Source organism: Anthonomus grandis, chromosome 2 (genome assembly GCF_022605725.1).
Source record: "Anthonomus grandis grandis chromosome 2, icAntGran1.3, whole genome shotgun sequence".
In the NCBI taxonomy this organism is placed as follows: Eukaryota; Metazoa; Arthropoda; class Insecta; order Coleoptera; family Curculionidae; genus Anthonomus; species Anthonomus grandis.
The window spans coordinates 17,728,537-17,747,938 of NC_065547.1; the positions used below are offsets into that span (position 1 = coordinate 17,728,537).

Consider the following 19,402-nt stretch of genomic DNA (forward strand, 5'->3'; position numbering starts at 1 on the left):
AATTAGTCAAACTTCCTCCAAACTAATAAATCATGTAATAATTATGGAGCACTTTACTGTCAGGCACGACAATATTTTGGTCATGAAATACTTTATGCAATTTTCGGCTTTGAAACTGTGAGGGAGAAAGTAGAATCAGTCACGTATCGAGATTAAAAAAAAAGTTTATATATTTGGCATTTATGATTTCTTAAAATCGCTTCTTTGGTATAATATTTTTAATTTGCATAACATTGATGACAAAATAGTGTTCCCTGATTCGCTAAAACTCTCGGTTAGTAAGGCTTTGTATAAAAATAAGGGTGATACTGAATCATTTGGTAACTGTAGACCCATAAGCCTGCTTTCTGGATTTTCAAAGGTTTTTGAGACAGTCATGCCTGTGAGACTGATTAAGCTCATGACATATTTTGAATGCAATATTTTTTTCTGAAAAGCAGCATGGATACCTTTTAAAAAGGTCTACACAGAATACTACTTTTAACTTTATTCGGGGAGTTTTGGAATACTTGGGGGTGGGTGATGTGGGGCTTGGTATATTTTTGAACTTTTCAAAGGCATTTGATAGGCTAAACATGAAAATCCTTTTGAGAAAACTGTATATGTATTGGGTTAGGGGACGCGCTCTTGAATGGTTTAGATCGTATTTAAGTCGAAGGTATCAGAGAGTTATCATTAAGAAAGATGGCGTAGTGTATGAATCGGATATATCACAAAATACAGTAGGAGTGCCTCAGGGTAGCATATTGGGACCTATTCTGTTCCGAACTTTTGTTAATGACTTTAGTTTTAAAATGCATTACCCATATTGCAATAGAACACAATTTGCAGATGACATGAATCTGTCAGTAAAAGCATCTAATATCAATAAACTTACTGAAAGTTAATTGATATAAAGAAACAACTAATTTTATTCTATTCAGGATTAAATCAAACAAACTAGAAGAACCTGATTCACTCATAAAAAGTAATTTCCAGTTTAAAATAGGAAGCAGTACCAAGTTTTTGGTATTTTTGTTGATGAATTTTTAACCATATAGAATATCTGAATGAAAAACTCAATCAAATTTGTTACTGCATTAAATTTGTTTCAAAATATATGGATGAATCATCTAGAAGAATACTGTATTTTGTGAATTTCGAAAGCACTGCTAGATATGGTATAATTTGTTGAGCTTCTAACACTAGAGCTCAAGAAATTTTTGTAACACAGAAACGTCTTATTAGAATAATGTATAAACTGCATTTTCTACAATCATGTGGCTTCTTTAGATCTAAGAAAATTATGACCATCTATGATCTGTACATCTTTGAACTAATAATGTTTCTTTTTAAAAATAGGCAGACTTTGTTTTTGGCGAATATTTATCACAACTATAGTACACGTACAAATAATATCCCTTTCCCAGTAGATCGCTTAACCTTATATGAGAAGGGTCCTTAATACATGGGCATTAAGCTTTATAAGAAGTTAAGTAGCAATATAAAAAACATTACAAGTTAAAAGCAGTTTAAACTAAAATTAAAGCAGTTCTTAACTAATCTTGAGCATTTTAGTATTGAGGAATATTTGAACAGTTAGAATTCGTAACATTATTGATTTATTAGTATTGTTTGTGTTGTGTAATTAATAGGGTAGTTGGGGATCTTTAAAGTCATTTCACTTTATATTTCTTTTTTACAGCTATTGTATAAATTTATATGATCTTAAATAGATAAATACAATTAAAAAGTCAAGTTTTTTTAATGATAATACTAATTTGCATATATTTCAAAGGGTTATTTTAATTGGCATTAAATCATATTATCTTGGCTTTAATTCAGGTGTCCCTCAGGGGTCAATTTTGGAACCAATTTTTGTTAGTTCTATATACATCCAAATTTCTATATTTAAAACACTATAAAATACAAAAATATGCAGACGGCACTCAAATTTATTACTTTTTTCCTTTCTCGTTACTGCCTCATAGTTGTCATTCTGTTAGTATGAATATTTAAAAACAATATACAAAATTCTTAAAGACTAGAACTTGTTCTTTAGTAGACCTATTGACTTATTAATATAAAAAATCTGACTGAAAGAGTTGTTGTAAGGTTGTTGGGGATGGGATTATGCCTTTGAGAACAGAATGAAAAAGTTTAGGTCTTATTTTAGTTAACAAATTAAGATTTTAAAAACACATTTCTATGTGCATTCAAAAATGTTTAGGGAATCTACGTGCTTTATATACTCTATTTTCTTAATCAAAATACTAAACAACTTTTATGCAAATTAATAGTTCTCTCTGTTTCTAATCATTGTGATGTTGTTTATGGTCCTTGTTTGACTGGAGAGTATTATAAGAAAATAGAGAAAAACCTAGTTTGTCTAAGATTGATATATTCATTGTAATAGTAGTAGACAACCAGTATGACATAAACTGGAGGCCACCGGGTGGGTAAATATGAAATAGAGCCGTTTTATTCACAGATATGCATTGTATAATAAAATAATTAAGGTAAAGATTAAAAACTTGGTTCAAAAAATTACATTCCCGATGCATGTTAACACAATTAATTTGAGATTCAATGGGATTATTATATCTAGATATCAACCCGCGAAATTCGAGAGATTTTTTACATACGACCTGGCTAAAGTATTTATTAGTTTACCCTCTGTCCTTCAAGTCTGCTCTATCTCAGTTTTTATAACCTTATTAAAAATTATGCCTCGTCCTTGCCCCAATCTTCTTGCTTTCGCAAAAAATTCCGCCAATTATCATATCTCGTGACAACACAAATCATCTTGTTTTATAGTAGATTATAGAGATTTTTATTTTTTTCATTTAATTTATTGAGTGTTTACTATAGATGAAAGATTTTTCTTTTGCGACTCGAAGGATCATAAATAATCGTTTCGTTGATTTTTGAAATTTTAATATGCCATAATAAGATTGGGTGGGTTGAATATATAGGAATAATGTTACTCATTACTGTATAGTATGACGTAATCCTATGAGGTCATCTTAAATCAGTATAGTAGGTAATGCTGATGCACCCAGTGAAAAGTAGAATTTTCTTGTAAAATATTGTGATAAGTGCAATAGAATGTATTATTTGAGCGTTAGCACTGGTTAGTGATAAAAAATGTAATCATGGTATATAATTTCTAAGATTCTGGTTTAATTTTTCACTCATTATCTACAGATAATTGAGTTTTTAAAGTGTTTACGTATATCTAATTACCCTATAATTATAACACTAATGGGTGTATCTCGGTTTTACATGATTCTTTTTTTAAGAATATAAGGTGAAAATCCTCGATTTTTATAAAATGAACCGTGGCCAAGGCACTTCTTAAATAACGTTTTCATATTAAAGTTCAGGTAAAACTTGTACCCTTTAAAACTATAATCGAGTGTTGACATGAAATGTTTCATGTCGATACTAATTTCTGTCACAATTTTCAAGTTTTTAAACCCGTAAAAAGAAAATCGTATGCGTATTTAAAAAAATAGTTAATTAAAATTTACCAGATATGGAAAAAATCTAAAATGGTTTAATTACTTTCGTTACTTTTTATAGTAATTTTGATATATTTATAATTATTTTACTATGTGGGAGCAAAAGTTTAATTTTGTGTTGACTTCTCTCAGGTTATTGATAGAGTGATCGGCAAAATAGTAAGTCGCGTTGTAATTTTCTCTGTTATTTGTTTTTCAGTAAAATCACTAGAATTGAATTGTTTATTGAAACTATTTTTATTATTTTCATTCTGTCCTTTAGAGGAATTAACTGCCAGACTTGTGTTTTGTGGATAAAATTCAATACTGAATTCTCTGATATACCGATTTATTTCACATCACATATTTTATTTTATTTTATTTAAATTAAAAGTTTTAATAAAGATTAAAAGTAATTAATAATTTTAATTAAAAGTAAGAGAATAAAATCATAAGAACAAAATGATTTAAATTAAAGATGACATAAAAAAAGGCACAATATCAACAACACTTAAAACTATAAGCACCTAATGCCTTTAAAAAGAAAATCTAGCCTTTGAGAAGGTAAGATCTTATTTCTTTGGTCTTATTTTTATCAAATAAATTTATATTGTAAGCTTTCAATAGCATATTACATTGGTTCATCTAAATGGCAAGAAATCAATTACATGAATATAAGAAGCTTTTTTAGGTTGTATCTGTAAATTAACCTTAGAAACCAAATATTGTGAATAACTGTACATTTTTGAATTTCGACTTATTGTGATAACTGTATGTGGTGAAAATCTCAAAAATAACACTCTGAAGTCATCTGCGCTCTTGTAGAGAGATCATTTCAAAATTCTTGAGCATATTTCTGTCTGATATCATATAAAAAAATCATATCTGATATGATGATATTTTTTTTCAAAAAGACAACAGACGCCTACTCAAGATGCCAAGTCTCACAAGTGCATTATATAGTTTAATCATACGGTTAAAACTTTTGAAATAGCTAGTGTTTCTCATAAGAATTTTCTAATACTTTATAAGCTGTATTTATAATATACTCATAGTGTGAATTAAATCTAAAACCACTCTCAAACCAAACACCAAGATCCTTACACGCAAACGTAGTTGATTTTTTATATTAGAAGAAGTAGCATATAGCCTATTTTTCTAGTGAACGAAGTAGCTGAACATTCTTCCTTATTTAGAGGTATGTTACTATCATTCAACCAACCACATATTGCACTCAGTGCAATTTACTGCTGCCATCCAAACACTTAACAGATTTAAACATCTTAAAATCATTGGCGATCAGGCATGATGAATGTTTAATACAATTGGGTAGTTCATTGATGAATAATTAAAAGAAAAGTTGGTCCAATTAAAAAGTCCATTTTTAATTTGTGATTTTTCTTCTGCTTTGAAAAAAGTTAGGGGTTGCAGCCGAAAGTCCGCGCAGCCTTTTTAATAACACAGACCTCTCAAAACTAGATTGCTTTTTAATATCCTGCCAAAGAGTTAAACTCTAGCTATATATAACTTAGTTTATATTTTGTCTCATTTTTTTAATTCATTCCATTGAGAAATATTTAGCATACATACGATGTAGCATGTATAGGATTATTACATTTTTTTGGATATTGCTATGTCAATGTGAAAAAATATTTTTTTATAAAAAAGCTAAAAAGCATTATTTATATTTTCACTTTATTCCCAATTTAAAATTCTAAATAGTGAGTACAATAGATAAAAATCTCCATTTGATCAATTATATGTGTGTGATGTCTGAATATTAGTGAAAGAACTAAGGTTAGTCTTGTTGCAGCTTAAAATTTAGAGACGGATGTTAATCATATTCTTTAACTAATGTAACAGTACACCCTCAAAAATCTGAAGAGAACTATATACGACTTCAAGCACTAAAAATAAATTAAATATTATTCGAAATATTGACCAGAAACAAATAGTTTTCTTCATCATTTGACCCACAAAATACCGCATCTAATTTATAATCCACAAGAATAGTTTTGTATTTCAGTTCTTTGACTATTGAATTCTTATAGAGTGAACGGAAAAAAAGAGGTATTTTATATTTCAAAATACGGCTCCGGATTTTTGTTACCTTTAGGTGAATAAAAGCACTTCAATTTTCGATTTATTAGTTCCGTTTTTAAAATATAGAATCTAGTCAAAACATTTAATTAATTTTGACCTTATTTTTTACCTTAATTGACTTGATTTGCTATGAAACAATTTTTTTTTCGTATCGAATCATGAGAATTAAAATCTATTTTTTTACCGTTTTTCACACTTATTTATAGGCATAGATTAAATAAAAGCGACCTGATCTGGCGCATTTTTTTCCTTCAAGAGTTGACATACAGAAATCTGAAATTTTCCAATTTTTTGTTAAAAATATACCATCAATCAAAATCAGTAAAAATTCTGCCACCGAAGGGCCCCTACAATTGGAAATTTGTAAAATACTAAACTAACTGACTATTTACTCCAAAAATATTTTATAAGCTAATTTTTATTTTTTAATAGTGGATGATGATAAATAGGGCAATAAATTAAATAAAATATTAGTGTAACGTTATCTTTTATTGCCTACCAGATAATACCAAAACCAATTTATCTCAATTAAGTCATTTCCTCATTTAAAAAGGTTTAAAGCGGAGCCAAGACATTGACCCTCTGCACCACCTCCGAACCAAGGTGACTCCGATGACTGTCTAACGCTGACCTACTTTTTTACTTTTTCCATTCTTTAATCATCATTTCCTGTACCCCACTGACCTAAGAAAGCACCTCGACTGATTCAAAACCGAAGAAAGAAGAAAAAGAACCACCAGAGCGGTGTCTCTTGCGGTAAACGGTTTCGCTTATGATCGTCAGTAATCCGACGGTTTTAAAGTGTTGATACAAATCGCGATTTTATGAAGTGCGAGTTTCAAGTGACCTGGAAGTGCTTAGATCAAATGAGTGTGTGGACTGTTTGACAGATCCAGGTAAAGAAACAGCAATTTTTGCTTTTTTTTTAATGTTGCTTTGATAAACGATTATGCATATCAGTGAACTTAATTTTTAACTATTAATTAAACCTTATTCAAATCACAGTCCAAATAACATACTAACATCTGAAAAAAAATAGCAGAAAGATATGCGAACTCTCTCAAGATTTTTAATGAAAACGTACTATTTTTGATTAACAAGCACGCTCCAGTATAATTTAAAAAAAATGAAGATATGCCGTTTTCGTTAATATTATCAGGAACTTATACAAAGCATGCAATCATTCGCAATTGAAAATGGCAAAAAATTCTGGTCTGATATGAAAAAACTAAATCTATTTTATTACGTCTCTTAAAATTCCTTCTGAACTGGCGGATCCCGTTGCCCTTAATATCAAGCTGAGTGCAATAATGTAACCGATAGTACTTCTACAGAAAAACTATTATTCTATGAACAAAACAAGCACCTTAGATATACTAACGAGCTAAATTTAAATTGTATTGATGAAGCATTTCCATATATATATGAATATGAATTCCAATAAAAGACCTTAAGCTTTGTCTGGCATTTTGTATAAAGCCTGTTATAAATATAATAAATTCATATATTATAGAAAATGTATATCACTTTATTTGGAAACAATCTATAATCAAGCCTATTGCAAAAATATGTAACCCCGCAAGATTTAATGAGTTGAGACCAATTAGCATATTGCACAGTATGCAAATGATTAACAGATGGTATCAATACATTTGCAAAAAGTCACAACTTAAAATTAAAGCCTTCAAAGTGGTCAACTATATTTTTTGGTGGAATAAAACAGAAACTTCAAAGAATATCCGAAAAGTTTGTCGCCAAACTAAATGATATATCTCTACCAATTGTTACTGAAGTTAAGAATCTGGGTGTTACTTTTAACAGTGAACTATCATTTCAAGCTCACGTGAAATATGAATTGAGTATTGCCTACATTAGGTTGAGGAGACTATGGAATATTAAAAAGCATATACCACCAAAAACAAAGTATTTTTTATGCAACAGTTTGGTTGTGTCGATTAGGGACTTCTTCTTTAACAGCAGATTTGGCAGAATCGATTTAAGAATTACAAAATTCTTGTTTACGATTTTCATTTGACATACAGAGATCACATTACTCCTTATTTAAACTTTTCATTCTAACAATGAAGAACAGACGAAAACATCACTTAACAAGTTTTATATATAAGATTTTAAATACAAGTCAACCGATATACCTATTTATTATCACAGATTATTTTATCAAAATCAATACATTCACGATCAATACACGATATTTAAATAAGTTTTCTATTCTACAACATATAACATCAAATTTTCAGGAATCCTTTAGTTTTATAGGGGTTAAATTATGGAATGAAATACCAGATGAAATTAAAAATTTTCCCTTAAATAAATTTACAAAGGCCATTAAAAAAGAATTGGGTTTTAATCAGAGGGGTGGCGCATAAATTTTGAAAGTATAAATTAAAAAGAAAAAAGTGTAAGTATAAATATGTACATATTTTTCAAATATATACATAATTATATACATATTTTTCTTAATAAATACCTTTTTCAAAGACCTGTTATACTATTTTTATAAATTCATGATTACGTTTGATTTCTTCAGATCAGTCTGTTTTGACAACTGTCTGCGGCCTATTCAATTTTTATTTCAAAATAATATATCAAAGTTAGTTATTTTGAGTTGCCAGTGGCTTCTTGTATCCGATTTTCTTTCGAAGACATCTTCGAAACGTCAAATTTGTAATTTGATAAAGCCATTTTGTAAATGAGAAAAACTGACTTTTAAAATATCATAGAAAAGACATCAGTTTGATATTGGATCAAATCAATAAAAGTGGAAAATGACAGTTATAACGTTAAATAAATATTTTATTTTTAAAATCTAAAATCATGAACATATTATAAATTACACACCAATTCGCTCCTAGGGACGAAAGTACCTATTAGTTCTGGTAGATGAAAACTAAACAAAAAAAAAAACAATTTCAAAAATTAAAAAAAAATTTAAAAATCCTTATTTTCTCTAAAATCAGATTTTTTTGAAACCTAAACTCTTTTGTAAAAATCTATTTTTTTAAACCTAGATATTATTCATTTTCAACGAAAACAAATTTTCGATCATCAATCCTCCTTCCAAAATAAATAAAAATACATTATCAATCAATTTATACTTAAAAAGAACTTAACTGCTATACAGTCTTTATTACCCAATTAAAACGAGAAGAAACGCCTTCTCCACTTCGAATAATTATCTACATGGCCCCGGAGAAATTCTTTCTAATCCGGAGGTCTTTGTCTCGGTCAAGGCCCTGATGGAACGGCATTTTAGTATTCAGCTCGTGATTGCTTGCTTCTGTTCATTAGGATGCATTGTTTTAAAGAGAAAATAATGAGAAATTCTGATATATACTCTTAGCATACTATAGAAAGAGAGAACCTTTTATATAGACATCTTTTTATCTTTACGATAATAATCCTACAGTCCTAACTAACCTAATCCTAACTAACTCCAAAGCTCAAAAGTGCCTAAACCTAGTTATTTAACAGTAATTTTCATCTGCGGTGGGTGTACAGTTCTCGATTAATTATTGTCGTGTTTTGGCACCATTTTCCACCTCATCATCATCATTATCGCATTCTGGTAAAATATTCTCCGGTTCGAAAATCAATTTTAATTCGAGGCTGCATGGGCTTATCAGATTAGTTATTCAAACTAGTTGAAGTTTAGCGGTCTCCACAGTTAATTAATTGCGTTTTGAACATTCTTAGTATGATGTTAGTGTACAGGGTGTCCCAAATTCGAGGGTGACCATTGGAATCTCAGAAACCGTAAAAGTTACAGGGTATGTTAAATGAAGGCAAAGTTGCGCAATTTGGAGCTTAATAAAATGACGGTTAAAAAAATTTAAAATTCCGGATACTTCCGGAGTTATCCGAAAAAAATCGAAAATTGTCAAAATCGTTTTTAACTTCTACCGACTTTATTTAAAGAGACATTGGAAACCTAAAAACAGTTTTTCATTGCCACTTTTTATGTCCTACAACATGACGCAAAAAAAAATTAATCCGACGTTTCGTTCTTTTTCAATGATCATCAATTTTATTTTTTCTTACGGGCGCCATATTGGATTTTTTAATTTTTAAAAACTAATTTTAATTGCCTTTAAAATGAGGTATCGCACATGCATGTCCGATTACTCCTTCTAGTACTTCCCATAAGAAATTCATGCAATGGGATTTCCAAATAAATTGATTTTATATAAGCTAAAGTTATAAAATACGCTGTATTTGATATAGTTTTTTTAAAACAATTCAATGAAAATGTATCACTTGAATACAGGGTATTTCATAATTTTGGTTCATATATAAAACAGAGTTGATAATAATTTCGCGAGATAAACTTGTTAACAAATCCCATTGAGTTCTTATGGGAAGTACTAGAAAGACTAATCGGACGTATAATTGCGATACCGACATTTTTAAGGTAATTAAAATTACTTTTTAAAAATGAGAAAATCCAATATGGCGCCCATAACAAAAAAAAAGTTGATGATCGAAAAAAAAACGAAACGTGTTGAAGAGCATGAAAAGTGACAATAAAAAACTGTTTTTAGTTTTCCGATATCCCTTTAAATAAAGTCGGTAGAAGGTACAAACGATTTTGACAAATTTCGGTTTTTTTGGATATCTCCGGAAGTGTCCGGAATTTTAAAATTTTTTAAACGCCATTTTATTAAGCTCCAAATTGCGCAACTTTGCCTCCATTTAACCGACCCCGTAACTTTTACGGTTTCCGAGATCCTAATGGTCACCCTGTACAGGGTGTCCTCTAAAAGATAATCTTTCATCAGAGCCTACAGGGTCATCGAAATGATGTATATTTAACATATATTTTTACACCTTTTTTCTATGATATTTTTATAATTTTTTTGATTGGTGCTTAAAGGATGTTCAGAATGTTAATACTGACGTGTAGTTTTTATAAAATTCAATTTAAAGAGATAAATCTTTTTTATCTACATACAATATACAGATATTGATTGCCACATTTTTATAAGAAACTCCCATATATTTTACTAAGGACTTCTATTTACTTAGATCACAATTTTATATAAAAAATGTTTCTTTCAAAGTTAGTATCCATTTACAATGTCGTACGAAAGAAAAACCTATTCAATTCCTATTGAAACCTTGGTTTGTTTGTTTTTTTTATGCACTCAAGTATAAAAAAGTCCTAATAATTTTCCTAGATTGTATCAGAAAAAAAATCCTAGTTTGTTTCCTGATACACTTTTATACAGGATGTTCCAAATTACAGTGTCCCAACTTTAACGGCGCGTTTAGTGTTCAGAAAAGCCTTATTTTTTTTATATTTATTTTAAGGTTTAAAGATTTTGATGAACTTTTTGATCTGAAATATTTTTTATATTTTACAATACACTGCTTTTTCTGGAAACAAAAATTATTTTTTAAGCCCTCATTCAGCTTAAAGCAAATTTGATTCTTTTTGATTCTTCGTACGATGCAAGGTTTTCGAGTAGAAAAATAAAAATAATCTCCTGCATGTTCTATATATCAGTTTACACGGAAATAAAGAGTTTTCTTGTAGAATGTCTGGGACAGAAACTCACAATTCAATCAATCAAATCAAAATGATTGATTTATTTCCATCCATTGGAAGAGTACACTATAGCAATAACGGTTGAATATCCGAATGATTATTAGTATAATTTTATTGAAGCCAGCTGAATTCCTGAATATCTTGCATATGTTGGAATCTTGAGCTCTATTAATGCTAATTAGCCAAAGACCTAAATCATTTGTAAGAAAAAGAAAACTAAATGTTAGTTATGCCAAAATGTAAAACATCTTACATAAGACTCATGATGGATCATTAGAATTTCACAGAAAGTTCCCAAAGTCAAAGGGAATTAACGAAAAGTCAATGAAGTGCCCTTGTCTCATGGATTTCATGTCTTTGATCAAGCTGTAAAGCGTAAATAGACTTTAAGGTCCTGACATGAACTAGAAGTTCACATAAGGATCCTGATTAAGTCCTTACCTAGAGTTATCAGATGCTAAAAAACTTAAAAATAGCAATAAGTCACCTTGGACTAGGTCTAAAAACAAAAAGCAGAGAATCAAATTTTCATCAATGATAAGCGACAATACGAAACAAGCCAAGTCGAGTTTAATATAAAAAATGCCATGCTCTAAATCAAAATTCTGTTGGCACTTTTCCTACCAAAAATTTACGAAACAATAAGACCCACTCAGTATTATCTCTCCTCCTCATTTCTATATTGCTACACAGACCAATGGGTGCTAAACAATATTACACAAAAATAAATCTCCTATATCATATAATATGTGTTATTCAAAAGAATTTCCATAAATACGCCCAAAATTTATACCAGAAAAACCACAAATTTTTTGTAATAGCACAGAATAATAGTTGTTCAGTATAAATTTAATGGTAGTCATACGATTTACTAGCACTTCAAACGCTCGTAAGTTTTCTTTTACAAAAACAATTTTTGATTTATTCGAATTGTTTCCAGGTAATTCGCAGTTTATGATAGTTTTGCTTGTTTTAAAAGTCTTTCTGTAGGTTGCTTTGTTTGAGTTTAGATGTTGAAGTTCGAAGAGAAAACAAAGTCAAGTTTGTATATATTGTATACGTGACCTATATAATAGTAAGTAATAATTTTTTTTTATTATTTATAAATATTTTTTTGTTGACTTTTAGGTGAAGTCATTACTTTTTTAAGTGAGTAAAAACTTAAAAAAATTATTAAACGAATAAGCATTTTTTGTTTAAAAAGTTGCATAAAAAATCTACTAGACTACTGTCCTGTCGTTCCTCAGAAGTTGTTCAACAATGCTCCATAAATAGATGCGCGCGCCTCTAACATAACTCCTTCATATGCATGTAACAATGCAGGGCCGTACTTAAAACTAATTAGGCTACGTCACAGTTATTTCTAATTATATTGAAAAAATTAATGTGGATTTTTTATGATTGTTTTATATCATCTCCAGTTTAATTTTGTTTAGTTTAGTTTAATTTTGTAAAATTTACATAAAAATATGGGAATTTTCATTTAGAATTGGCTTATGTCAATAGGAAACTACCAATTTTTTATTAAATAATAATATTATAATTCAATTTATTTATCCACCAAAAAAGACAAATGTACCTGGGCTGTAGTCATCACTTAACTCACGGAATATCTAAAGACCCAATAACCTAATTATTTTTTCAAGTTATTTAAATTTCACGCGGTCGCCGTTTAAATGTTGATTTAAAAATCGAAATTTGTCTCGAGTAACGGTTTGTGCGTACATAAACTTTCGTTTCTTTTATTGTCTTAAGTCTTGTTGATGTATAGCTTATAGTAGAAATAGAGATATTCATAATTCTTAACTAAAATTACTTACTTTACTTACATTTACATTCTTAATAACACCTAAAACAAGTATTTTTTAAAATACTTTGTAAGTTAATATATTTTTAGTTCCTGAGTAAAATTCTAAGGAATTTGATTAATTAGATGCTATACTTGTAAAAACAGTTTTCGGAATATAAGCGTTTAAATGATTTGTTTTTGCTTAATTTTAAAGTTGTAAAGCAAAATGTTAAAATACTGTCGGATGTGAATTGATGAGTATTAATTCTTAATATGTATAGTATTTGACTATTGATAAAAACTCAAAATAAATATTCTTGCCTGGCGTCAGCTAACTCTTAACGTAAAAATTATAGTTTTTAAAATGATGGATGGGTGTCATCCTAGAAAAATTAAATATTATGTCGCCACTAGGATTTAAAAACAAATAGAACGAGCTTACCTACTTTACACAACAAACACATCTTTTTTACTTATCAATGCCATATGAATACTAACTAAAGTAAATGCTTATAAAATTAATTAAGAGAGCGAAGCAAATGCTTCATAAAAACACGTGAATGCTGAGTGAAACGAGTGAATAAATTATATAAAATAAAGCTTCACGTAAAGTCCAGTTTAGAGATTTATTAGAATCTTTGATGTGCCGCGAATAGTCCGTGTGCCGGTGTTGCTTGTATTGTCACATGGAATGCATGTTTAAATCGCAAAATTGTATGTGGAAAGAATCACAAAGTAATATTCTAAGCGATACTTAATTATTGCATTAAATAAATAAATGCCTTGAATATTTTTTTAAAATTTATATATTTGATTCATAAAATTTGACTACAGACGCCCACGTACTATTTTGTTAGACGTCTGACCTCAGTCCCAGCCACTCAAGTGTGAAAAGTTGCACAGATCCGACCTTAAAATTTATTTGTATTTAAAATTTTATTATTCGGGATTTGGTTTTAGTTTTATAAAGCTAGAAATTCAGGATAGGTGATAGCAAGATAATATTTAATTTAAAGATAAGATTTAAGTACGTAAAAACACTTTAACCAAAAATTTTAATTTAATAAGTTTAGCGCCATCAGTGTTTATAATAAGTGATGAGAGAATAGGAGTATAAATTACTTAGGCCCATTTATTCTGTGGATTAAGACATTAAATATTTACTTTTTGGCGCAAAAGGGTAAAATGTTTTGATTTGTCTTCAAATTGTATGTCCTTTATTATTGCTTTTTTTTATTTATACATATTATGATATGTTATTATAACTTACACATGAAAACCCCATCTCTATATTTAGTACCAACGTCTTTTGATAAAAAATAATTATGTAGTCAGAAAAGTGGAAGTATATTTTTTTAAATAAACTTTTACATTAAAAACCATCTAGCTGTCGATATCTTATGCGTGTAAAAGACACAAGGTTTACTTATAAAAAATACACCTTTTGCATTCTGAATGTAATATTTATTAATTTGTTTGCCTCATATTTAGTTATTGTGCATAATAGGAGAGATTAGATGAAAATTAACAAAAATAAATGCTTATAAAAAAACTTACTTCTAAAAAAAAAATCTTCCCCAAAGAGTTGATACAATTTTCTAAACTCTGTTTTTTTGCCTTTTTTCTTTAGTAGTTCCTTCCATTAAGGAAGGAAACAGTTTCTCTGTTGCTGCTGTGGATTCCAACTTCATCTGGCACTGAAGCATATGGATACTAAAACATATTTAAAAGTATACACGAGTAGCATAAATAATTTTTAAATTTAATTAATAATAAATTTACATTAATTTTTGTTGAAATAATTACAACTCATATGTAAAACAGCCTTTTTTCTTCCAGTGATTTATGAAATAAATAATCTTGCCTCTTTGGGATAGAACAAATGTGGTAGGTTTGGCAGTAACTGTACAAAAAAAAATTAAACTGGTTTTATAGTGTCTCTGTAGGATAAATTATGGACAAAAAACTGTAAAAAACTAAATTTTAAACTTGTTTTCTTAATAAAAACAGTGTTTTTCTTACCATAGCAAAAAAGGGTTTTTTTCCAGAAAATGGACATCATACATCAATCATAAATGTATCATACCATTTTTCGTCTAAATAATATATGGAACTTTCCTCCTCTCAAAATTTTTTACTGGAGAAAGAAGCAGTTTTTATAGTGTCGCTGAATGACAACAGGGCAGTAAACTGAAAAAAACAAAACTTTAAATTTATTTATTTAATAAAAATATGGTTTTTTTACTATGGCAAAAAAGGGACTTTTTCCAAGAGAATGGAAATCATACATCAGTCATAAATGTATCATACCATGTTTCATCTAAATAATATACGGATCTTTCTTCCTCCCAAAATTTTTCAATTTTCTCCAAATATTTTATACGCCACCTGACAATTCTAGTACTTTCCATTACGGCAGCCCTTTTGTTAACCATCTTAAGCTTTAGTCCAAGTTTTATCACGTATCTCCGCAAGGTTGAGACTTAGAAATGTGTGTCCCTTGCCAATAAGGTGTCCTTAACCATCTCTATGGTCAGAACCTTATTGTTTGTGTATTTAGAATACACAACTTTCCTTAGCAATTTGGCAATATCCGTGCCAAGTCCCTTTAATTGTCCTGCATCTTTCTTTTTTTTCTAGCTTTAGCCCCCTTTTTTACAAAATAGCATATTGTACTATAGGGAACCCCTGTTAAAAACGCTGTTTTTTGCAAAGCACTACCTTTATTTTGTGAACTGAGGATCATTCCTTAGATTATTATAGACATTTAAATAAATTTGTTTGGCCTCTGTACTTAAACAATTAAATTTTAAAACTGCTTGATTTTCCCCTGTAGCTTCTACTTCCCTTACTCTAGAAAATTAACTATCAGAACTATGTGAGTCTAAATCACTGTGCAGATCACTCTTTTTGTTTTCATCACAAATATTACTGTCTTTCTTGTGCACCCACGGTCTCCATAAAACCGCCCCAACACTTTCCTGTTCATTTGCCAAATTTTCCTACCTACTTTCCCAGTGTCGAAACATTTTAAGGTCATTAGCTATAATACCAAAACAAATCCACAAACACAAATAAAAAAGACACACTTCCTCAAAGTAAAAACTGCACAAAATTTAGACGAATACAAGCCAAACTCTTTCATAAACGTGTTAAAAGCAAAACCGGCAAAACCCATCAAATAATAATCCCACATAATCCCCCTCGCAACTATTAAAGGTGATAGACCCATCCAACAGAACTATTTTAAAGGCGATAGACCCATCCTTAAAGATCTCCTTAAAAACAAGACGAAAGTAATACAAAAACAGCCCAAAAATTTATCTGGGTATGGCCCCGTAATCCTCAAAATCAGTGGGATAGAGAGATACGCAATCACTTGCACAGCCTAAAGTAGGAATCGCCAGAACGCAGGTGTTTTATCTTTGTTTATTAGACTGGCTAAAAAGAGGTAACAAGTCAGTGAGTTCTGTGAGTGTTTAAAATGTTTTGTATTGTAAGATGCTTCGATTTTAGTCCGCGGTTAATTTTTTGATATTATTTCCTTTCTAAAAATAGACATTTTCGAAAGAAAAATTAAAAATAGTGTAAAACATGGGGTTTTACGCCTATTTAAAATGATTTCATAGAAAAAAAATTATATAAAATTTTGACATTTAAACATGTATATCATGCGACAATAAATACGACATAGGCGCACGGACCATTTAGTGCAGCATCTGCGACACATCAAAGATTCTAATAAATCTCTGAACTGGACTTTACTTCCTTACCCCGAATACGGACGTTGTCATTCTTTTCTTCATCTCCATGAACAAGTACATCATTCAGCCTTCAAAATCTGGATCCTGCAGGGCCTTGGTACAAGCTACAATTATGTCTGAAAATTTAGCCAGTGTCACCTGACAACAATATTCTAGTATGGATCGAAATTATTAATAATATCGCATTATCAATATTCTCGTAAGCGTCGTTTTAGCACTGCTCGACTATTTATATTTCTCTTTCCATTGACAACAATTTATTGTCAGACTTTTTTACGTCCGTATCAACGGGTTCTCGAAAAGGTGTCATACGCCTTCTATTATATTACTTCTATAACCCTGATCAGCGATTAAAACGGCAGTCTCTGCTATGCCAGATGTCTTCCTTACGAATTTTTCCACATTCGGCTGCCATGTTTTGAACCAGACCAGTTCACATCCACGCTGGTAAAAGAGGTACTTTACATTACACGTTTAAGTTGCTTCATTTATCCATTCGTCTTCATGTTCAGGTTTCTTTCTCTTGACGTGTGCACAGAGTAGTGCTCCAAGAGCAGTCGGAAATCTAAACTTTCTTACCCACAGGTCTAACGATTGACCTAATGATTTTTTTTTCTGCCATTTGCACAGTGCGAGATTCAGCGGTCTTAATGTCTAGCTCTTTGAAAATCTTAATTTTTCAAATATCTGAAAGAGATTTTTATTCTGTGGACCACCACGCTGTTCTGTACTCTCGCTTAAAAAGGTAACCACTCCACATCTACCTACTCAAATCAAAAAATCACTTGTATAAAAAAAAGAAAATCGTTCCACGTAGAATTCGCGAACCCACTAATGGTTATAGGTTTGATGCTACTAAATGGCAGCATCACCTTTACGCAAGTAAAATTTCGCAATTGTGAACAAATGATTGGCTTTATTCATACGTTTAAAGCGAATCCTTTTATTTCGTGAGCATTTGCTTTCTGGTTTTAAGCACCTCTTGAATATTTTGAATTATAGGCATATGCTTCTTTTTATTCATATGACTTTATATCACTTTAAAAAAAAAACCTATTTGACATTTATTGCCCTTAACGTCACAATTTGAGATTTAATTTAACTTAAGTCAAATTTTTTCAATTTCAGGCAAGCGCACCACCGATCTGATATCCGTATCCGTCGCATCCCTTTTAATCAGCAATACCAACAAAATCGTAACTCTTCCAAAGAACATCCTTAAAGTTTTTTAACAAATTTCATAAACGCATAAGCCCATCGTTTTCCAGCATATTTTATATAGTTTTTGTTCTATTTTACTTAGCGAAGTTAGAATAGTCGCATTAAGAGTTCGGAAAGCAAGTTGTATAAATGTCGGGCAACGGAAAGAGGAAGCAGGACTGACCGGATATAGGTAAGCAAGTATTGTATTTAATTTATTTGGATAGATTCGATAGTCCAGGGAAAGGAAAAGTTTAAATAAAATTGGAAAAACAAATAATATAAATGTTCTGTCGTTTAGAATTAAATCCAAAGTTGATAGGTTTTAGATTTAATTTGGACAATAATAATAATAATTTTTAAATTAATTTATCGTCAATTTAAATATAATTTAAAAAATCTAATACCTTAAAATATTTATTAGTTTTGGTTATAAAGGTGGATTTTTATAAGCTCGCCTATTCCGTTTTACGCTGGAAAAGTTTAAACTGGTTTTTGTTACATCTCCCGTTGTCAGGGCGTAAAAACCGCTGCCATATTTCCCATTTTCTAAACTGCCGTTGCCCGTTAACATTACGGGTATTAACTTAAAACTTTTATTAAATTAAATAAAAATACTATTTAATTATTTTTACATTATGCGTCGCTAAACTTCAAGGGATGGTTTTCAATCTACAGAGTGAAAGTAATTTCTAGACTTATCTTCTTTTTTTACGCCTTTGTTAACATTTAATAAATTCCAGATTGAACGAGCATCTTCTATGGTGATCCAAGGGTTCGTGAGCAGTACAAATTGCAACAGCATTCCAATGGCAGCTTTTAGCACGACCGGGCCGGTCGTAACAGCCGTCCAGGGTTCAGTGTCAGACTTTTATAATGGAAAAACCGTTTTTATTACCGGGGGTACTGGATTTATGGGGAAGGTAGGAAATACATTGTTAAAACTCTTCACTCGGTTAGTACTTTATTAAGCGTGGCAAGATGGGCAACGTATAATCTTTTCAAATGGGGTTGGGTTGAAAAGAGAAGTATTTACATTCACAATGTCCTCTCTAAGAGATACTGAATATGAAAATTATATATTAGTATACAAGGTCTCTTGTATATCGTTATCGTTATAAGTTGAATGAATTGATATATATAATTTTAATATTTTTAAAATCTCCACCTCTTTGTTGAATGCAGACTTATTCCAGTGAGCCGACAGATGACGTAGTTTTTTGTAATTGGTCTCTGTTTTGTCGTATACAGGGTGTTCATTTGAAAAGGTTCAAGGTATCAAGGCATCAAGGGGGCCAACTTTCTAACCTAAAATTACTTCACCCCCTTACACCCTATGCCCCCCAGGGTCATCCCCTTAAAAATTTTAAATGGCAAGGGGTATCGAGTAAAAGCTTATACTTGATGAGGCTGAAATGGCGCTCCTCCTCACTATATTCTTTCCGTTCGGCAATGGTTAGACGACGAGTTTCCAGATAAATGGATAGGGCGAAGGGGG

The 19,402-nt window shown here is 30.3% G+C and overlaps 1 protein-coding gene across 3 annotated transcripts in view; it reads left to right on the forward strand.

Annotated features, from left to right (window-relative positions):
• LOC126733560 (putative fatty acyl-CoA reductase CG5065) overlaps positions 1-19,402 on the forward strand; it is a 57,222-nt gene that overhangs the window by 13,492 nt on the left and 24,328 nt on the right. Inside the window, exons 1-3 of one of the 3 annotated variants that reach the window (XM_050436899.1) lie at positions 6,253-6,481; positions 17,833-18,097; positions 18,648-18,827. In XM_050436899.1, the coding sequence (XP_050292856.1) occupies positions 18,666-18,827 (162 nt within the window). In that variant the 5' untranslated portion in view covers positions 6,253-6,481; positions 17,833-18,097; positions 18,648-18,665. Of the gene's footprint in view, positions 1-6,252; positions 6,482-17,571; positions 17,655-17,832; positions 18,098-18,647; positions 18,828-19,402 lie in introns of those variants that run through there. The other 2 variants (XM_050436900.1, XM_050436898.1) reach the window with 2 other exon arrangements.